The sequence below is a fragment of the Antennarius striatus genome, chromosome 23, assembly GCF_040054535.1.
Source record: "Antennarius striatus isolate MH-2024 chromosome 23, ASM4005453v1, whole genome shotgun sequence".
In the NCBI taxonomy this organism is placed as follows: domain Eukaryota; kingdom Metazoa; phylum Chordata; class Actinopteri; order Lophiiformes; family Antennariidae; genus Antennarius; species Antennarius striatus.
Genome location: NC_090798.1, coordinates 3,032,621 through 3,053,554, shown reverse-complemented (window position 1 = coordinate 3,053,554; position 20,934 = coordinate 3,032,621). Strand labels below are relative to the sequence as shown.

Below are 20,934 nucleotides of genomic sequence, written 5' to 3'. Positions count from 1 at the left end.
GCAATTCAAGATAAATCAGAGGTCAGCTTGGGAATACTTTAAATACTAAACGGCTTCCTGCTGTTATGTGGTGACCTACTTAATGTAATTTAGTCTATCAAACATGTTGCAGGAGTTTCCACAGCATGAGCAAATATTTAGCACAGACTGATCTGATGACCTGATGTCTTAGCTTATGCAAGCTTCTATTTGGTGAAGGTGTCTCTCATACAGCTGTGCAACAGTGTTGGAAGAAGTGAAATATTTAATCTGGCAGCAATATTTCCTACCCATGTCTTCATTTTCTCAGAGGAAGTTTAGATTCACATAATGAACAAGGAACCGACAAGAGGAAGTGTTGTGTAATGTCGACACAAGAGATGCTGGCCAAACAAGGAAGCAATGCTTCCCTATTTAACTTGAAATTTAAAAAGAATGCGGAGCAGGGCGTGTCGTTCTAGTGATATGATCGACTGCTGTGTTTGTGTAAGATAGATGCACTTTTGATTGTGGTACAACATACAACATGTACAACATGATAGTAAATATAATGTGCACACATAATTAACTACATTTCACTGAGGTTATTGTTTGATTACGAAATTAAATGCCCAGGTTTACAAAAGAAAATAGCAAAACTTGTTTTAATCTTTTAAAAGAGCAGGTCAACATTTGTGAAATTGGAGATTTTTTTGGTTTCCAGCCAAAAGCAGATAAATGCTAATGTCTACACAGTAAATATAAGTTACTGCCGCCAGCCTCTACTGCAACCATAGGGATTGGGGAAACCGGTAGCTGGGTTCTGTCCAAAGGGAAATAAAATCCACTGGCACATATCGGATTTAATGCAACCTGAACAAAACCTTAGATTATAAAGCTAAGCTAACTGAATGCTTGCAGTCACTGAATTTTCGTAGAAGGGACAGAGAACTGTATCAATATTGTCATCTAGCACTTAGAAAGGGGCAATAAACAGGACAGGAATCAAGTCTACTAAAGTAATACTAAACATAGACTGCAGCTCGCAATGTACTGCAAATGCTCTAGAGATCATATATTTAATGTTATGATCAGAGAACATGTGTCGCAACAAAACATCACAACATGATTTAATAAAATATACATTCAACAATATACCAGCAAGCTCCAAATGGCACGAGTCCATCTGAATATCAAAATGATGAATGCATCCATGCATGAGTTCTACATGTGTTCAAAGGGGCCGAGATATGAATTATTAATGCTCTGCAAAGTTTATGGGATGCAAGCTACAACAGTTTATTTGAAGAATGAAGCAAACACTTCCAGCTTGTTAGCAATTTATGAAAATACAATGCAGTCTTGCTGAATTACTCTCCCCTTTCTAAAACTGCTTTGCATAGATACTGAGGCAATCCGCCAATGTACGATTCTTCCGGCAAAAGTGTCTCAATCAAGATCGCAATTTATATAAAGAAATGTTTTCCCCGGCACAGCAGGGACTGCCTTCAATCATGCTAGTCAATTTATTTGTTTATTCATTTGCCTTCATCCTTATCCAACATCTAATTTCCAGCTCATAATGAGTAAATTAATGTCTCTGCACTACAACACTATTTCCATTATTTACTCCGTGTGTCCAATATGTGCATTCTCAGTAGGTGCTCGTCCGATATGCATTACTGTTGATCCTGATCCTGATGAATATGTGGATGAGGCAGACCTGAGTAATGCAGTTTATTGATGGAGTCTCCATTGACTGTGTCTTTGTGGGCAAGCCTCCTACCTCGTTTCCATACATCATGAGGTGGTGGGTGGTGATAAGGGCTTTGAAAACCACCACCCAGCTGGAGTTGGCCGTGCGTTCAAACAGTGTGTCCGCCAGCTGGGGAATGTTCACGTTCATCTCATTGGTGCAGTGGATCAGATCTGGCAGACAGGGGGAAAAAAGGGCGAATGAAAAGTTACACAAGCTCTGCAAAACAAAGCAGTAATGAGAAAAGCTTTTAAAGGGTTTGATAACACTGATCGAGGACAACAGCAAATTGCTTTTCACACACACAAATCCAGACACACTGACGTGCCAAGGACAGGAAACACAATGCACACTTCAGTTTAAATCTTCTGTGAATTAAGTGTGAAGGGCAGCTGCCAGCTTTAGAACCTGTGTTAACCTCCACCTCCTTTCCAGACTTCCATTCAGCCTTTCTCTTTTCTCTAAAAGCATGTTAGCAGAGACTTCAGGTGTTCATCATTCTCTGACATTGCTCATGTGAAAAACTGAAGCCTCAGAAACAGGAGGAAAGACAGACTCATTAAGTCACTATTGTGTTGTGGCGTACACAGGTGAACAATAATAAAACTTAACACTCCATACAAACCCAGATCAGAGTTTGGTTTTCTCCTTAACGGTTTATTTGACTCATGACTGGAACGCACTTCAGATTCACTTTGCCCTTTGCCATTACATTGCAATCCTCTAGGATTGCTGTCGACAGATATGCACTAGGATGCTCATGAAAAGTGGCTGCCGAGGCAAAAGTCTGAGCTTTACAAATTGTGGACAGAAGAGGGTGGAGGGCTCGTCGGAGCCAGAACGCGAACGGTGTTTCTATGTGTGAAAACCATGAAAAATTTCCAAGTTTAAGTGATCTGTTGAGGTCCCAACCTAACACTACCTCACTGCTGTAACCACTTTATAAGATATTCATTCAAACAGACTCTTGATTGGGTCCATCAGCCCATTATAAAGATTCACTGTCCTCACTCACACTGTGATGCTTTCAAGCAAGCGCACCAACACAAATATGTGCAGCTGAATTGATCGTTCACACCAGAATCTAGTTTGGATTTTTTTTCTCTTTGCCTTTACTTCCAACCTCTCTCTTTTATCCACCTCCTCTTAGTGTCCTTTGTTCCTCGCCACAGGACATTATGAGCTGCCGGCTCTCACACCTGGTAACTACGGAAACGGCTTCTCATTAGACTGCTTGAGGACTGTAGCCGGGAGAGTCCCATGGGGAGACTTCATCATCATAATCAGGTATGTGCGCATGTACAAGCAAGGCACAAGTGCACATGCTCATTCAATAAAGCCCATCTTTGCACTTCCCTTCGCTTGCTTTTCACATTATCTCCATCAAGGATTTGCCCACACATACAATAATGAAACCTAGCAGACCTCCAGTTCACCATTAGTCCCAGTCATTCAGTCGACAGGATGATTCTTCCACTTCTTGACCACTTACAAACACATGAGGCAAAAGCGATACAAATGAGAGTACTAAAGGTACATTACAGTATTATGCATCCATTCATCTGCATTTAGATGTGTGAATGTTGGCCAACCACAGTAACCTTCAGTGGCTGCATTGATTGCACATTTCAGGCCATAAATGACAAGAAGTCTTCTCCATTGGGAAATATCAGAACCATATGAATGCATGAGAGGGCTGAATGAGTCTTCAGTACCAGCCTTCCTCTGACCTCGCTTTTTTGTCTTGCAACCTCCCTCTCTCCCTATTGCTTCATCTCTGGATACTACTAACATCAACATTTAACATCCTTGAAATACAGAGAGGCATTAAGAGTGACTGCTTTGTTAATTAATTATCTGCTTCACTTCTCTGTTTTCAATCTATTGACTCCATCTCTTTTATTTTGCCATCTTTTTCTTTCAGTTTGTGCTCCATCTGTTCATCTGGACATCTTTTTAAACAGAGCTCATGTTTTTTCATTAGGTCTGGAGTGGTGTGAGAGACAGTACTAAGAGAAGGCCTGATTAGGTCTGTGGGGACGCTTGTGCATGAGTTTGTGAGCAATAATGTAAAGAGGGTACATGTGCTGACTTAATCAGACCGAGTGGAAGGCATCTTGGATGTTGGACTGGATGGAGGCAAAGGAATGGTATAGGAAGAGAGAGGGAAGTAGAAAAAGATCAGAGGGAAGGCAGAGGAAGAGAGATACCTGAGGAGGATAGAAATCAAGTACCATGTAAAAATAGAGAACGAGAGGAGTGACCGTGAATAGAAGAAATGAAAGAGATAGTCAAATGAGAGGCATGAGTGTCTCCTCATGCAAACAATTTGCAGGGATTCACACACAGCTCAATAAGCCTCCCTCTCCTCACTTCATCTCGTCTATATCCAGTTGCGGTGAGGAGCAGAAGCAGGTCTGGGGTTTTGTTTATTGTGTTTCTTTTTCTTATTCTCACCAGAAACAGAAAATCCTAGGAAATTCAGAAAAATTCTCCAACAGGCCTCTGACCAACACTTCAGAGTACTACGGAAAAAGACCTGCAAAGAAGATTTTAGACCTGATGTTCACATGTACCAAGACAGTCTGTCCTCACCTAGATTATACCAGAGCTTGATCCACAGGTTTCTGTGGGAACCAGACTTTGCTGCATAGATTTTACTAGTCTTCTCACACATATGCCAATAATAATTTACTTACTTTATTCCCTTCATTATCCATTTAAACTCAATCTGTATCATAACATTAGCTATACGGATTGTATTACATAGATTCAATACATGTTTCAGGTAAAAATTGCTGAGTACAATCTAAAAAATATTTTCCCCAAGACGCCAAAGTAGAGTTTGAATTGTACCATCTTTGAATTTAATGATTTTCCTTATGATCAAAAAGATGGTCATATCTATAATGTTTTGATGCTTCATACCAGGGGGAAACCTCATGGTTCTCATTTTCTATGATTAATCGACAAGAGAAAAGCCTCTGATACAACATATAACTGTTTTGTGGATTCTTGGAAGCATGGAGTTTTTTGCTTTTGAGAAACATCTTAGCTATTCATAAGGAGAATGTGTCTAAAAGCCGCAGCTGTAAGTTTGTCAGGCGAGCAAAGATTCATCAACTATACCCTTGGCATTATATTTTTATTAGATCCACATCTCATGGTAAAACCTCAGCTACATCTTTGGTGTCTGAGTAGGAAAATGCACCTAAATGGTGAAAAATGTACCTAATGTGCACATTAATGAAGCCTACAGTAGACATCAGGTTGAGTGACAGTTAATAATAAATCTTGTAGCATGAACGCAAACAAAAGTCTCTATTGTTTCCAAACTGCTGGATAGGTGAAAACGGTTACAACCAAGGCTCCAACAACTTCTCCAGTGTTTTGTTTTCCGATTCTTTTAAGTTTGTTTCATCAGTCTGCCCTCTACTGTTACACTCCTTTTTACTCATATGACTGTTGAGCCAACGTGATCTCATTCCCAACAGCTCCTGTTTGTTCATGTCTGATCTGAGGTCCATTGTTACTCGTCACTAGCTGACCTCAGTAGGCTTTCATTCAACGACAATTGACCAGAGATTTCCTGGTACCGGGTGAGCGAGACTCTGATCTGAAGAAGAGGCATGTACTTGCTGAATATCTCCCAATTTACTCACAGGAACAGTTCTTTGTTTTGGTGTGGTTCTCGTGTCGGTCGCAAGCTTCCCACAAATGAATTTAAGGCGCTGGCTGTTTGTGTTTGACTGCAAAAGCAGGTGGTCAGATCAAGAACAGGAAGAAGCAAAGAAGGAGGAGATCACATCTGGCCCAGCTGGCTAACTCCATGCTCACTTCTCTTCATCCAACTTTAAGTCCTCTATATCCACTCGCTTCCAGGCATTGCACTCTCTCTTCTGCTTCCCTTTAAAACTCCTTCTCTTCTGATCCACAATCAAACTTCTCTCTTGTACCCAGCTTCCATTTAATTTCTCTGTCAGTCTGGTGCATCTTCATCCCATCAAATATAACTCACCTTTTGCAAGATTCTCTTATTGTAACTGACTAATCCTTATTGTTCTGTTTGCTCTCTATCTAATTCATTGTATTCTATTTTGGGCAAAATGGGTTGAACCGCTTTGCAGTCAGAAAACAAAGGTGCCAATAACTGCAATATAACTGCCACAATCCACTGCTAAAATGCGATTATTATTAATAAGAATTGTGATTTTTGTGATCTCCCAAACATCATTACCATAGAGATAGTGGCGTAATCCAAGATAAATATAATCAGTGTTTCGAAGAATGTGAAATGCGTGTTTGGACAGACAATGCCAGTTTTGTTTTGAAGCCAGTCTAGCCAGTCTACAATTAGATGTAGTGTAGTGATGATAATGATTCTAGATTAATTTGAGATAAAGAGACAATCAAAGTCGTGCTTAAAGTACACTGCAATCTTTATTTCATCTCATGTAGGTCTGAAAAATGTGGCTATGTCTTGCATGAAACTCTAACCTTGACAAGAGTCATTCGTAGACACAGCTTATTCCTGCTTCTGCAAAATAAGTCTCTACCCTACTGGTATTAGTCAAAATGGATCCTTTTGTTGCAAGTTACATGGCTGGCTTTCATTTCAGTCTCAACTTGAAGATCTGATACAGAAAATTCAACAAGGCTTTAGACAGGATACAAGTAGAGGTGGATTAACCCTTATGAAAAGACCTGCAATCAGCTTCTCAATCCTAACTTGACATCTTTTAAAACCTCAGTCAGGCATCAGTGCTTTGCTTTGTGCTCCCGACACAGTTCAATCTCTTGACAATCCCCTCAGAGACCACCAAGGGAAGGTCAGGCTAACATCGTTGGAATTCCTAAATATATGGCTCCATCAAGAATTTGTCTGGACAAATATAAAAGGAAGCCTTTAACTGAGATTCTTCTGAAGGAAAGACAAAGAACACATAGCTGCCAGTCTAATTACTGGATGTTTATCTTTTTTTTTTTAAATATTTTTTGCAAAACAACAGACAGGGTTAGGGGCTACGGTTATAGATTATCAAACAGAGTATAAAACCATCCAAATGAACCTCATGCATGGATAATTAATACAACCTTCAATATTGTTTTTTGCAAATCACAACAGGTCCAAGAGATGTGGCAAAATCTAACACTAACAGCATGGACTGGTGTAGTGTTGGGAGATGGTTTGATCATAAACACAGCCTAAGCTTTCACATCCACGCCTAGGAGCTGCAACTCTTCCTACAAGGCTTTCTCCGTTGGCAGAAGTTTTACTCACAGCTGGCTCAGACTCTCGGCAGCACAATGTCGCCTGAAGGCATCAAGCAACATCATGCAAATTCCAGGCAATTTGTACATTTTTAAACTTGAGCAATAACATTTGGTTTCCACCTGCTAAATCAACACCTTGCAGTGTTGCAGCCTAAATGCACAGCACATAAGAGTGGTGTGTTCTTGCTGCAATATGCTTTGAACGCCATATAAATGACCACCTCTCTGTTCCAGTCATTCCATATGATATTAAGATCATAAGGGCTCCACTGCAGAGTTGATTGACCATTGACAATCTTAAAGGTACTGAACAACAGGGGGATGTACACAATGTCTGACACCACATAGATGAAAAGCCAGACGCAAAAGGCACCAGGTGGAGGACAGACCCAATCTGTTCAAGATTAATGCTCTGCAGTATCAGCAGCTAGCTGGCATGTACAGTTAATCTGCTCTTCTCCTGTGTTTCTGTGCAAAGGACTGCAGACAGGATTCCCCATCCACCCCTCCCTTCCACTTTCTTACTCCCCCTCCTCCCAAATCCTAAGGAGGAGGAGAGGTGTGAAAAATTGTATGAGAACTGTAAGCCCGCTAACATTGACAATGCATCATCTCCCTTCCTGTTAGGCTTTACAATCGTGCTAAGCCAGTATTTTTTAAAACCCTAACAGTGCTTTTGTAAATACTTATAAAAACCCAATCGAGCCTTTACCAGACAATAAAGTACACCTTCGCAGACTCTCATTGACATCCAATTGCCTCTACGATCGCTCAATTTGCTTCCAAAATAGCAATGTAGCTATATCATTGATCTGAGGTTTTTCTTTCCTGAGTTCATGATGTTTCAGGGATGAACGGGAACTCCTCTTCATTGCTGATAACAAGAAGCATTTACAAGTCACAAACAAGTCATTACTTTATTCACATGTCTGCTGACAGAGACAGTTAACTGTCAGTAACAACTACACTGTCCTCGACTGTGTTAAAAATAAGGAATAAGAGAGACAACAGCAACTGGATGAAGGGGTGGTGTGTTTTGTTTTTCCAGTGTTTGTCAATTTAAAGTGTGAGGACATCGTTTGAATCATGAAGTAATTTTCTCATGGAGATGTCTGATAATAATGGGAACAAAAAAATGTATCACTCATGGACTATCTGTTCTTGTGCTGCCAATAGGAGGGGAATTACAAGAGTATTTATTGTTTCTAGGAAGTTTTGGCTTTCCAGTACAGAGAATGTCTAAAACATTACCAGACTAGGTTTGCTTGGATGAATTTTCATGCAAATGTTAATTTAATTTTAGTTCATTGCTGGATGAATCCAGTGTGTGAATTTATAGTTAAAAAAAACAACAACAACTAGAATTTAAAAGGTTCTATATTATACTCTTTTTAAGCAATTTCCCTCAGCCGTCAGACATCCAACCACAGTGTATTCAAAATGTATTGCCCCAAATTGATCCCTGGTTGCCATTGTAGTTTGCTGCAAACAATTTGCAGCAATGTAACTTAAATTTTAATGAGCCAGTATTGGAACATTTGTGTATCAAAAAAGTATCCACTTGAGAAATGCTAGCTTGCACACAGATGAATGACCATAAGCAGATTATTTATTTGTAGCTGGAAATCATAACCGGAAAATATAGACCACTGCTATTTGATCAGTACTTCATATTTAGCAAATATTAAGCATCAGAATTTGTATCCAGAGAATTCTGATATCAATGTAGAACGTAGACTGGAGGATGATGGGAAAAGATGAATGAAGTACACGATTAGCAAAGTAATAAGACAGAGAAAAAGAAAAACCGAGTTTAGACACCAAGTGTCACCAGAAGTTGGTCTATTAACTGATTAGCTGTGGTTCTCTAGCTTTAATTCCCGCCTTGAGGTCTAAGAGGACTCTTTCCTCTTAGCTCACTCACACCAAGAAATACAGAGACAGAGTTAAAGGGACAAACTCTTGTCTCCGACATAGAATCCTGTCAAGAGAATGGGATTGAAGTCTTGTATGTCTCAGAGTGTATTCCTGAGTGAACACCTTCAGGTGGGAACTTCTGTCAGAAAAATGTGTGACACCAACAGGAAGAATATCAGGCACGATGGCAGACAAATGAACATGAACACAGGTAGAGTATGGGAAGAAAAACAAGTACTTGAACCCATCCAAGGGCTCCAGAGAGAGAGAACACACTGCTAAAAATAACCAGACATCAGAAGAGGATGGGAACAGAAGCACTGAATGTTTCCAAACACACACACACGGACAAAGACGTTGTAAAATGAATTACTAGTGTCATATTAATATCCTAAATGTATATAATAAGGGTGCATTTCTTACTATGAATAGTACAGTTTGTTAGAATGTGTACATGTGAAGGGTAGCCAGGGATCCCTTCAGAGGGGCAACAAGCTCGTGTGGTTTGCCTGGATAAAGGTGGAATAAATTCTTTGTGCGTTGATAATGACACATTTCGAGAACTGAAGCAGAAGCTAAATAATAAATCACAACCTCAGAAGTACTTTCTAGACAAGTCACAGTAATTTGCAAGATGAATTAACAAAGAGCGAGCTTGCCGCTTGTTTTATCATCATCGTTAAAACTGAATATTTTCAAAATGTATGATTAATGTTGAATTCTCACCCTTTCCCAATGTGTGAAACTCACACTCAATAATTTCTTAGAGTACTGATTTACCTCATATCTCAAAAATGGCAGATTTTCAGGAGCAAATGATCAATCATGTTATAAGTGTGAGTGATGCAGTGCTTACCAGGAATACATCTCATTGGAAATTTTTGATTTTTCCAAAATAGTGGCAAAGCTACAAATGCACAGTTTTTGTGTAACTCTCTTCTTTTCCATTATCAACACAAGATTATATCAGTACAGCACCCTTTAGTTTCTTGAGGTGTCCAAAAACAAGACCCGTCCTTTAAGCGTTTGTGGCAGCAATTCAAGTCTCCATAGGAGCTCACGTTATTGGATTTTGACTTTGTGTTTTGTGGAGATGAGCTCCATTACGGTTATTTAGAAAAGGACGGATTGCTGGGTGGGTTGAGTATCGCCAAAACTTGCATTTAGAAATAAGCGTCACACTGATTGCCTTACCAGCGCTTTGTCCTCTTGAGTGCCGTCTAATAAATCAAGTACGTATATGTGGAATGCTGACCAATGTAAAAGGTGCAGATTCACCCCCCCCCCCCCTTTTTTTTGTTATACATCACATAAGCTCCAAGACTGCAGGACGAGGGCAGTTGAAAAACTCAGGATGTAATCAACTTGATTAGTTAATAATACGAGTGCATGAAGGGGAAATGTGTGGAATCATCCAAATAATTACAATAATTAATTACATAGGAGTTGGAAGTGGAGCTGGAATCCAACACGCCTGAAGTAATTGAAACATGCAGGCAGACAATTTTACATTAAAACAAGACTTAAAGTCATGGAGCAATAACGTGCAGATCGTGAATTTCGTATTACACTCAAGTAAAAGCTGCTTCTCTTGTCGTTTTACAGCATGATTGGGTTCTTTGAATTCCTGTCACATGTGCTTCAGTTCAACCAGTGCTGTAATATATGCTCACTCAATCAGCACCTGAATGCACCGTGGGTATTACGTGTTCCCTGACTGTGTTGTGTAGCATGTTTGCAGCTGAAGTACTCTCATGAGGCAGTAATTTCGCCTTCCTCCCACACACAGTCTCACACACTGAACACACACTGGCATGCATTCCCCTGGGCTGCACTTGAAACAGACGTATCCAGACAGCTCGTAGTAAGCCTTTTTCCTGTCTGGTAGGGTAAAGTGGGCCTATCTTGATTCTGCAGGCAGGGAGGGGTTGTCCCACTCTGTTTAGATAGCATTAGACTCACCTACAATCGCTTACGTCACAGGCGTCTCCATCACCGAGCTAACCGGCAACACCCTGCTCCAGGTCTATCAGGGCCTGGAATCAATGCAACACAAATGGCAGGAAAGAACGCCAAATACTTTTATCTTTTAAAGTCCTTCAAACACATCAGACCCTTTCATTTCCCCGGATTATTGTTTATAGCGGTATAGCATGAAAAAATACACCTTAGGTCTCAACATTGCGGCAATATTTTCAAAAGCAAAGATATTGCTATTTTAATAATTTGAAGGTTTTGGGAGACTTGAATATTTCAATTCAAGTTTGGGGTTTTTTTTTAATCTTTATCCAATGTTTTATTCCAGATTTTTTATCAGGCAGACACTTAGGAGTAATTATGACATAGCATGTCCAAATGTCGGGGTAATTCAAGCAGACCCACTTAAAGAAGCAAGAGCCATTTTCCCAGGCAATAGACTCACTTTGGTCCAATCTGTCTCACACCTCGATCATACATTGAATAGTGATGAGAGAGGGAATGCTGCAATTGAAAGTATGTAGGATAAAGTAAACGTTTGTCACATCCCCGTGGTTACCAGAAGAGAAATGCTACAAGGTCTTTGACAGCTAACAATAGCCTAAAAGGTCTTTTTGAAACCATATGCAGTGAGAAAAAGACCTTTTTGAGTCGCATTTGAGCAGTGCTGAAGCAGTTTGATGCGACTTTATGACAGATTTATAAATTATGTTGTCTTTATTTTATCAACATTTACTGAAATAAACAATAACGATTTATTTTGGTCTGAAATGCTGGTACGCTGGTGAAATATATAGTGACAAAGTCTAATAATTCACCCTTAATGTGATCAGTGTTTAAAAGAACCTGACATCAGGTTTAAAATTCAACTCAGGGTTATATAATAAATTGTTCTAAAGCAACTTGACGCCTGAGCTATGGTATCCATACCAATTCCGCACATTCAAACAGACACACACCCATATCTAGCACCCAAACCCAACCATATGTGCAAAAGCACAATGAATAGATCAGTCAAGGTGACCCACAATCTCCTGTCTGAAATAGAGCTGTAAAGTTTGAATGGGTACCGTCTCACCGGAGGCTGAGACAGAAACCACATAAAACAGAGCTCAATAACCCACAGTGCAGCGCCCCTGCCTGTCTCCTTAAATAACCCAAAGACACACAAACCCTGAAACCCAGACAGAGAAACTCAGACTGCTGGTATGGAAGGCTGCTGTAGCACCACGTCAATTCCTCATGCAAGTGTAACCTAGATTTAGGTTTGGTTCAGAATGTCCCAACACCATGATGTTAAAGGCCATCTGGGCAAGCAGCTCAGCCAGCTAGTAATAGTAAAGATGGTGTGGCGTAATGTATGGAGGCACATGGAACCATCTGTAAAGGTGAAGTGGTGTTGAAAAAGCCCCAGTAAAGCAAGACGATGGCAATATATATTTTTTGTAAGCACAAACTGCCTCCTCTTTTGTTTATTTGCTGACTGTTCATGTGTACAACAAGAAATAACATCCCATTCATGCAAACACCCAATCTAGTAGTTTGAGTTGTATTCATAGACTAATAGAGTCAAGTATTGTCAACATTTATTTTTATTATTGATTAATCTGCCAAAAGTTGGCATCCATCAATTAATTGCTCAATAAATGTCAGAATCTTACAACACAAATTGCATGGAACATGCAAATCAGCAAATGCTTCAGATACATTCCTGAAAACTAAAAATGAATCCAACATCAAACCGAGTATTTTAACATGTTTATTTTCTGGGAGGCAAAAGGTCAGGGCCATTTAAAGGAAAGCGCTCCTTCAGATAACCATTATGTTGAGCAGAGGCGTTTTCTCATGATCAAAAGTACGTCTTGCCAACATTCTGCTCCGTGCTTTACTTTCTGCAAAAAGTGCTGACGCCAGAGGATGGGACATGCATGAAGAGAATAACTGCGGATCTCTTAGGGCGTTAATCTGAGGACCAAATCTTCAATCTGTGTGTCCCCTGCACACAAACATCTACAACGCTGGAACAAACAGGCGCCGTTTTTATCAAAAAGAAATGAATTCATGAATCGCAATTCAATCTGACATGCACAGGTTTTCAGAAAATTTCTACTCATCATTGTAACTCAATAACTCTCATAACAGAGCATTTTCTTTAAGCAGGACTTTCCCAGCAGTAGACAAAGAAGTAACCTATATTGCTTATCGTTTGCTGTATTTGTAAAATACGAGATGTTTACCATGAGTGAAATGTTGTCTTCTTTCATTAATTCAGAGTAAATGGAGTTAACATCTGCTGGATGAGACATATTTAATATACAGAGAGGAAAACAGGCCGGTACTCTAACGTGACAAAGTGACAAGGAATGAAGCAACTTAATTGTGATTAATTCAGAAGCAAACAGACGGCACTCATGATTTAGAATTTGCTGTCATAATTTCCAAAGTTTATTAAGCGCACCTTTCCCCTGCCCCTTCAAAAATGCAATTAAAAATATGTAGGTTCGTGTCATCCCTCCTCTAACACGACAGCAAAGGAAGCAACAAGACCCAATGGCTAACTGTATGAACAGTTGAGGTGTAGAATATCCTTACCTTCAGAGCAGACAATGAAACCAGATACAAGCCATGAAATTACTGTTTTACTTCTGGCTAATCCATCTTCCACAACAGACTGCTGAGACATCGCACTAGAAAGCAACGCTGAGGTGTAGTACGTCATTTAATTTAAAAATTAGACACTGGACTGGTGTGGGATCACCATCATGTTGTTTAGTCTAAGTGTGATCTCCTCTGATTTGCAATCAAGGCGACATTTTGAGCAGAGAAGACAGATGGTTTACAGGTGGCGTGAAGAAGGCCTTTAACAGTACATCAGGATGGATCAGGTTAATTCACACTTCAACCTATGCAATTCTAATGATAGTCACAGGGCTATCAAGTGGCTCTGAAGTGGGAATTGCTGAAAAAAGGTGAGTGCTGTTCAATCTCCCCAGTAATCAATGTGTAAAACAGATAAATGGAAATGGAATAAACGAATTGTTGCAGCTGCCTCTCATTTACAATCAGTAGATACTCCAATACCTGGATGACTAGGAAGCTACATTTAAATCTCATTCATTGTTTGTAGGAAATGGTAAAGTGACACCAAGCCTCTTAAACAATGTTTGTAAAATCAGTGACATAACTGAGGCTGTAGCTGATTTCACCATTCAACTTCCTCTGTCAATTTCAAGCAATTTAACAGGAGCCAGTTGGTGGGTTTGCTGCCATCGATGGGGACACTAGACCTCAGTTTAAATGTCACAACTTCTTTCTCACTGCTGTAAGATGGCGAAACAATCAGCGTTTCAATGATGCTGAAGTGGAACGTCTAAGTGGCCGCTGCTCTATGCAGGTACCACAGCAATCAGTGAACACCATATACAAGGATGGATTAAACACACAATATCGCTCACCTTGACAACCTGGAAACTGCAAGCAGATGTGCAAGCAGATGCAGAAACATCCCAACACATTTGAAACCTCCTTGGCTGATTTTTATGATGATAATTTCCATAAATAAAAAACGTTTTCAGAACTGTTAGGAAGGACTCGCCATTTTGCCAGTGACACACAAGCCGGGGGTTAATTGAGGTAGTTTGAATCGTGACACTAACTGGCTTTAAAAAGGCACTTATTTTGGCCGGTGGTGCATGAATTTCGCGGTTGATCAAACTACAAGTCCCATCAAAACCCTCCCCTTCGTCTCATTGCCAGCAGCACTGAGAGGCTTCAGCCAGGATTGTTCGGTTATTGGGTCTAGATGCAAATATACTGGTGAGATCATTCACAGCTTGCTGTCAGACTGTCACAGCTGCTTGTGGCAAAATTGTGCCAGGAGGGGAGCAAAAGTAAGAGATTGTGGGGAGTGTATGAATAGGTAGATTTTTTTTTTCTTTTTGGGGGGAGGGAGGGGGTGGCTCTGCCTGTGAGAAACAAATGTTTTTTAGAAAATGCTACCAACAACTGAGCCGTCTTTTTCATATCAATGCCTTCATGTTGTTGCTGGATGTGTCTCTCAACACTGATGGTTAGCTTTAACCATAACCGGCAGACGCACAATTAACTAAGTGGCTTGCTGTGATGCCTACAGCATCCCTGCTGTCACAGCCTTTGTTACAACCCAAAGTATCTTTTCAGATTGGGCCAGTACCTTACTGAAATGTATTGTTATTTTACTCTGAAATGTGCTTTTGTTGACCACTTGTGATTAGAGCAGTTACACTCAGCGATACTCCTGCAGACCAAAAACGTTATTAGCTAAACTACTGCATATGATAGCTCTCACCCTACAAAAAGGAACTCCATTTAAAAACAATACAAACTTACACACTATAAACATAGTAAACCGAAGGACTTAGAGATCAATATCCAATGCCTCTTGATGTTTGCTTCTAATGCACATGTGTCATTCTTTTTCCATTATAGATGAACGTTCATATTTATTTGGGAAAGTTTTTATCCTGGATGCCCTTTCTGTTGCAACCCTTTGAATTTATCCAAACCCTTACCCAAATCATGACAACTAGACCATCAGACGGCTTCGTAACAGTTTTGATTTCATATGTAGCACCGATGTCCTGTCATTAGTCATCATCCACAGTGACATCTTGTCTACTGCGATGTGTTCTTGTGAGATTTCATGGTCTACATACAAGATCAGCTGACTTTGAATAGGATTTTCTCATTCTTGTTGCCATTCACAACGAAGTAAAAAGCGGGAGAAAGCCAAGGACTGTCCTGGGCAGAAGATGATTACCTTTTCTGTTGTCACAAAGATAGTGCTGAATGAGATATCAGGATTACTGATGGGTTGGGTTGGGCAAGAATACATGAAAAAAAAAAAGTCGCTCCCTTTGGTTGCCTCACAATGTGAGGCAACCAAATGTGAGGCAACCAAAGTGCTGCGTCACATCATCACAATCAATTTTCCTGAGAAAAAAAAAAAGCTTGTGTTTGGCAGTATAGATAGTGCTTCCAAAAATTATCCGATGTCTTCTATCCATCTAAAAACGATTTTTTGAAGCGTAAAGAAAATGGCAAGACCTTTAATGTCAAGATGAGGCCCCATTGGAGATCTGGAGTACTCTGTTCACATACAAGCTATAGACATATTAGCATGTTAGCTCGGACTTCCAGTTCTTTCAGCATACATTTCAGGTTTGGTCAGAGCACTACAATGAAATACATTGTTCATTCTGTAATGGACTGAAAGACTATCTTCATTGGCTGCTGATGGACATTACTACTAGATGTTTTTACTAGTTAGTTGGCTAGTTAACTAAGTAGTAACCAAATACATTACCCTTCTTCCATAACTTACCAACCGTGTGAAAAACTGAGAACCTGTTGACAGAATGAAGTATGAAACGTATAAATTGCCCGAATTCCAGTCTACTGACCACTGGAAAGACCTTGGCAACGTTGCATATTGCCCTCATGATAAAATGTTCAGACCAAAGAAAACATGACAATCAGGCCTTCATGCAATGCAACATTCAATGGCCATTGCCTCTGCTGCACTGAGGTCACCGCACTCACTCAGAAATCAATATCCTACAATGATTAAGCTTGACATGAAGTATTGGCTGTAAAGGTCTCGTCAAGTTCACAAAGGAGTGGAGACACTACTTTTGCTGAACATCAGCAGCTGACTCCTCTGAATGAGGACGAGATGACGGATGTGAGGCAGCCCAGACAGAGCATCGATCAGACATGTGGCTCCAAGAACCAGGAATTCCGAGCACATTTTGTTGCAGTAACATCTCACAAGTTTGTGCAGCCTTCCTTTAGTCACTTTTTATAATAAAACTGTTAATTCATTGTCTTTTGTGGGGGTTCATTGTTTGACATCTTTAAATTCAAGTAGGCTTTACTGGGAGTTGAAGGACTCCATCCACTCTTAAGTGCTGAAGAATCAACTGAAATCAGCATCAGCAACTACAATCCAAGACATTTTTGATTTTCCTTTTGTTCACAACATTCTCTCTGGCTTGGTCAATTATTATGTGACTAGTTTACCCAAACAGAAAGCCCACCAACGAAGAATATAAGTCAAAAAAGATTTTAGATGTTACAGCTTTTCCTCTTCCTCTTGGAAATAAAGTGAGCAGAATCTGTCCTTTCTGGGCTGTCAGTCTGGTGAAAACCCTGTATTCTGTTGCTTGTCTTACATGTTTTGCTCTCCATTTGTAGCATGCCTTGAGTTCTACACAACAGGAATCTTCTCCAAGAATTCCATAGCAAAAAAACAAGATGGCTTTAAAGGAAACCACAAAGTGTAGCTAAAGACACACATGGAAAGGGTTTGGTGTTCCTTGGTTCTGCATCAACAGTGAAATAAGTCATTAATGGCTTTGTCAATCAAGAATTGGCAACTCTACACATGATTGATAATTTGGTGTTTTATCAACATACCAGTAATAAACCTGTTCTTCAGCATCTTAAATGTTGGCATATTCTGCTTTTATATGTTTAAATTATATTAGTTTTTGGATTGCTACAGAACAGAGGTGATTTACATCTGAAACAGTCATCATTCGATCTTTGGTGAAAATCCATCACTTACTTCAAGCAAAAAATATGTTAAACCGAAAGGCTTAATTTGAAAAATCGATGCTGCTGCCTGCATCTGAAGACAGCTCTGGGACAATGGCGCCGTTTCCTCGATTTTAAGTATAAAACTTAATTGATTGATCACAAAAGTAAGACAACTTAAAATGACAAAACATAAAGTGTGTAGGTTGATGTGAGGATATCCAGCTGCATGAGGAGCAATTTTAAGAAGTCAGTTTTGGGATCCAGGAAGTTTTAAGAGCTATCAACCATTTGTAGACAGGACTATTCACAAAGAATCCAAAAGATAATATAATTGAGAATCAATTCCAGTCAAAAAAAACCTTATTCACCAAACCCATGATGCATTCTGCCTGGACTGCCTTCCTGATGGTGTCCACGTAGTGTGAAGGAATGTGTACCAGTCTGACGCCTTGCAGCTGCTGACAGCACGCACACACACACACACACACACACACACACACACACACACACACACACACACACAGGGAGGACATGTACTCACAGTCAAGGTGTTTCTTCTTGGGTCCGCTGACTTCATGTGTGGTGGCTTTGCACACAGCCTTGCTGATAGCCGACCCGGTCATGCTGTGCTGAGCGGCTGCGATCCTGTCCGTGATAGATTGGCCCGACATCGCTTCTATTTCTGTCAGTCTGTCTCTGCTTTTGCCCCGATCAGCTAAAAAAGCACAATACGATCAATGGATCAAACTCCCCGTGGAGCGACTTCACTGTCAGGGTGAGGTAAATGGTTGCGATCAGACGCCCACTATTGTGTTAATATTTTCTCCAGGTGCGTACAAAACCCGTGCAGTCACGTCAGATCACTAGTGGCAAAAAAAAAAATGCAGGTAGAATATCAGGCTTTACAATAAAAACACAATCAATAACCGACTTGCAGTTTTCTGTTGTTGTTAAATTGTTTGGCAACTGTTTAGTCTAGCTAGTAAACAAAACACGACACTAATCTGAGCTAGTCTGTGTTAGCTAATGTTTCCGTTGCAGTACTCGAACCAGGAAAGAGTCCCACAATCACTGGAAATTACTTTCTGGCCACAAATGAGCATAGCTAACGGAGCTGGTTTTGGATAAAACCCGGTCGGTTTGTTTGGGATCACCAGAAAAACACCTCGGGGCAAGCAAAAAAGTAATCCGTGTGAAATCCCAGTTTGGTGACCAACAATCTCGAGTTCTTCTTCCACGTCAACTTGTTAGCATGTACCTTTTTAGCTACCACTGGTCGGTGGGAAAAGTGGGTGTTAAAACCCAAATGTGATGTAAAAAGTCACTAACAATAGAGCAACACACTGTCTGAAGTTTATAAGAAGGTACTGTGAGACTGACAGACGGGACAGGTGTAGTTTCTCCCGGTGAGAGACGGTGCGAGGAGCGGTGGGTGTTAGCCCGCGTAGCTAACGGGGTTAGCTAACCTGCCAGCAGAGCGAGTGACTGTCTGAAGTCTATGACAGTGCCGGTAACTTAAAAATGACAGCCCGGGTAGTCCGGTTGTTTCCCGTCACGGTCCTCGGGCTCAGTCGGTGCTGTCCTTAAGCTTTCGACTCCACATTCTCGGTTCGGTTTCTTTTTTTTTTCCCCTCACAGACAGTTCCGTCCGGTGCTGCTGTCTAAAAAGTCTCGCCAGTGGTTTCTCTTGTCAGACTGACTGGCTGGTTGCCTCTCCGCCGGACAAAATGGCAGCGTAAAAAAACAGCTGATCTCACAACTGTGCTGCCTTCACTTGTCCGTCGTAGGCTTGGTATTCAGGGAACTCCTTTCATACAATTTACCACGCGTTTAAAATTCCTAACACTCAGTCAAGAAATTTATATTATCGACGTCTGTGTGAAACAACATGATTTCAGAATCAATTAATCAATTAAACAGTAGCATATAGAATTAATTGATATTATGGATGCTTTAATTACCCGATGTTTTACTTGCTTTTTATGTAAAGGAAAGCAAATCACCAATCAAAAGTTGTGCATTTATCGTTTTATTTTATTTAACATTATTGTACGTAGCCTCATATTGCAAAAAAATTAATAGAATTACTTCTAAAGTATGACTTCTAATTAAAGAATACGTCAAAAGATTGCAAATAAATGTTGCAAAAGTTTGCAATCTAAAATTTGAACATATGTACCATGTGTATTAGATTGTCGGACAGTTTTTGAACGCACCCATTGTCTATTGGACAAGACCTGAGGTGGGAGTTTAGCGTTTAAGGTGTCTCTCTTTAAACTGTAACGGAATTTATGAAACAAATGGATCAAATTTCACATCCTTTTGCATCATAAAGTCCTTCGTGCTGCGGCTCAAGTGCAAATGGACTCCAGCTTCTGAGCGGCTTCTTTGACTGACACCTATTGTGTCGAGCTCATCCAGATTTAAGGTGGTATGAAATGATTCCTCAGACGCCGTGTCCCCGTTTGACTCCAGACTATGTGGAACACCGTGTGCTAAAAAAAAAAAAAATCTGTGGGAATTGCTCTTGCTGCGCTGCATCCACCCAATCCGAGCGTTGAATAAATTGTCTGGACCACTGTATCTCACACAAAGAATGATGTAATTAATTAGTTGTCAATTTGCATTTCCCAGTCATGATAAATTTATTCCCATTGATTAGATCGTGCGTGCATGTCAGCAGTGGGTTGTAATGCAATAAATATTTATTTAAAACGCACTCTATGTCACACTGGCACGTGATAGAGAACATAAGGACATTTTTGCGCATAAGGACATCGAATCTGGTTTGTTCTATTTAGATTTGGTCCACTTTGATACATTATGTGGTCGTAAACTAGATGTGGTTTTTCTTCTTCTCAGTATGCTCAAGTCAATATTTGTCAGCAAACAAAATTAGGATTGCAGCATTACCGGCTCCCAGACAGATACAGGTTACTGGAAAAGATGGATGTGAACAATCAAGACAAAAATATCAGATTCTTGTGCCACTTTCAAATGGAGAGCAAACATGGTCCCTCAGTTTGACCTCTTCAGTTCCAAAGAACCAGCGCCAGTTTGCAGTATTTCCTCCATTTATGAGAAATACTGCAAACTGACCCGAGCAGCAGCAGAGGAAGACAGCAGGTGAATTCCTGGAATACATGACCTCCAATGACCTCCCCTCTTTTCCCCCATGGAAGCGATGACTGATACAATGAGCTGTTGAGTGCAAGCGATTAGGAAGTAACCTGCATAACTAGCCAGAATTAATCAGCTCTTGAAAGCTGAGGCATCTGTGTATGCATGTGATCCAACTACAATGCAATTGTCAGCCTATTTGTGCTCATCTGGAAGATCTTTTTGCATTTTTCTTCCAAAATTAATGAGGTGTGATGATTGGTGGGTGTTGAAACAATGTGCATGCAGCAGAAAAAAGAGAAATAACAAATGCAACCTCAGTAGAATGAGGTAGTTAGCTGTGCAAAGACCAC

The 20,934-nt window shown here is 40.3% G+C and overlaps 1 protein-coding gene across 3 annotated transcripts in view; it reads right to left on the bottom strand.

Moving 5' to 3' along the window:
* The window catches only part of si:ch211-200p22.4 (phosphatidylinositol-binding clathrin assembly protein), a 63,158-nt gene extending 43,986 nt beyond the window's left edge, over nucleotides 1-19,172 (bottom strand). For 2 of the 3 annotated variants that reach the window (XM_068308868.1, XM_068308870.1), the window contains exons 1-3: nucleotides 18,928-19,172; nucleotides 18,003-18,176; nucleotides 1,745-1,887 (exon numbers count right to left, since the gene is read on the bottom strand). In XM_068308868.1, the coding sequence (XP_068164969.1) occupies nucleotides 1,745-1,887; nucleotides 18,003-18,132 (273 nt within the window). In that variant the 5' untranslated portion in view covers nucleotides 18,133-18,176; nucleotides 18,928-19,172. Of the gene's footprint in view, nucleotides 1-1,744; nucleotides 1,888-18,002 lie in introns of all 3 variants that reach the window. The other variant, XM_068308869.1, reaches the window with a different exon arrangement.
* Nucleotides 19,173-20,934: the final 1,762 nt, after the last annotated feature.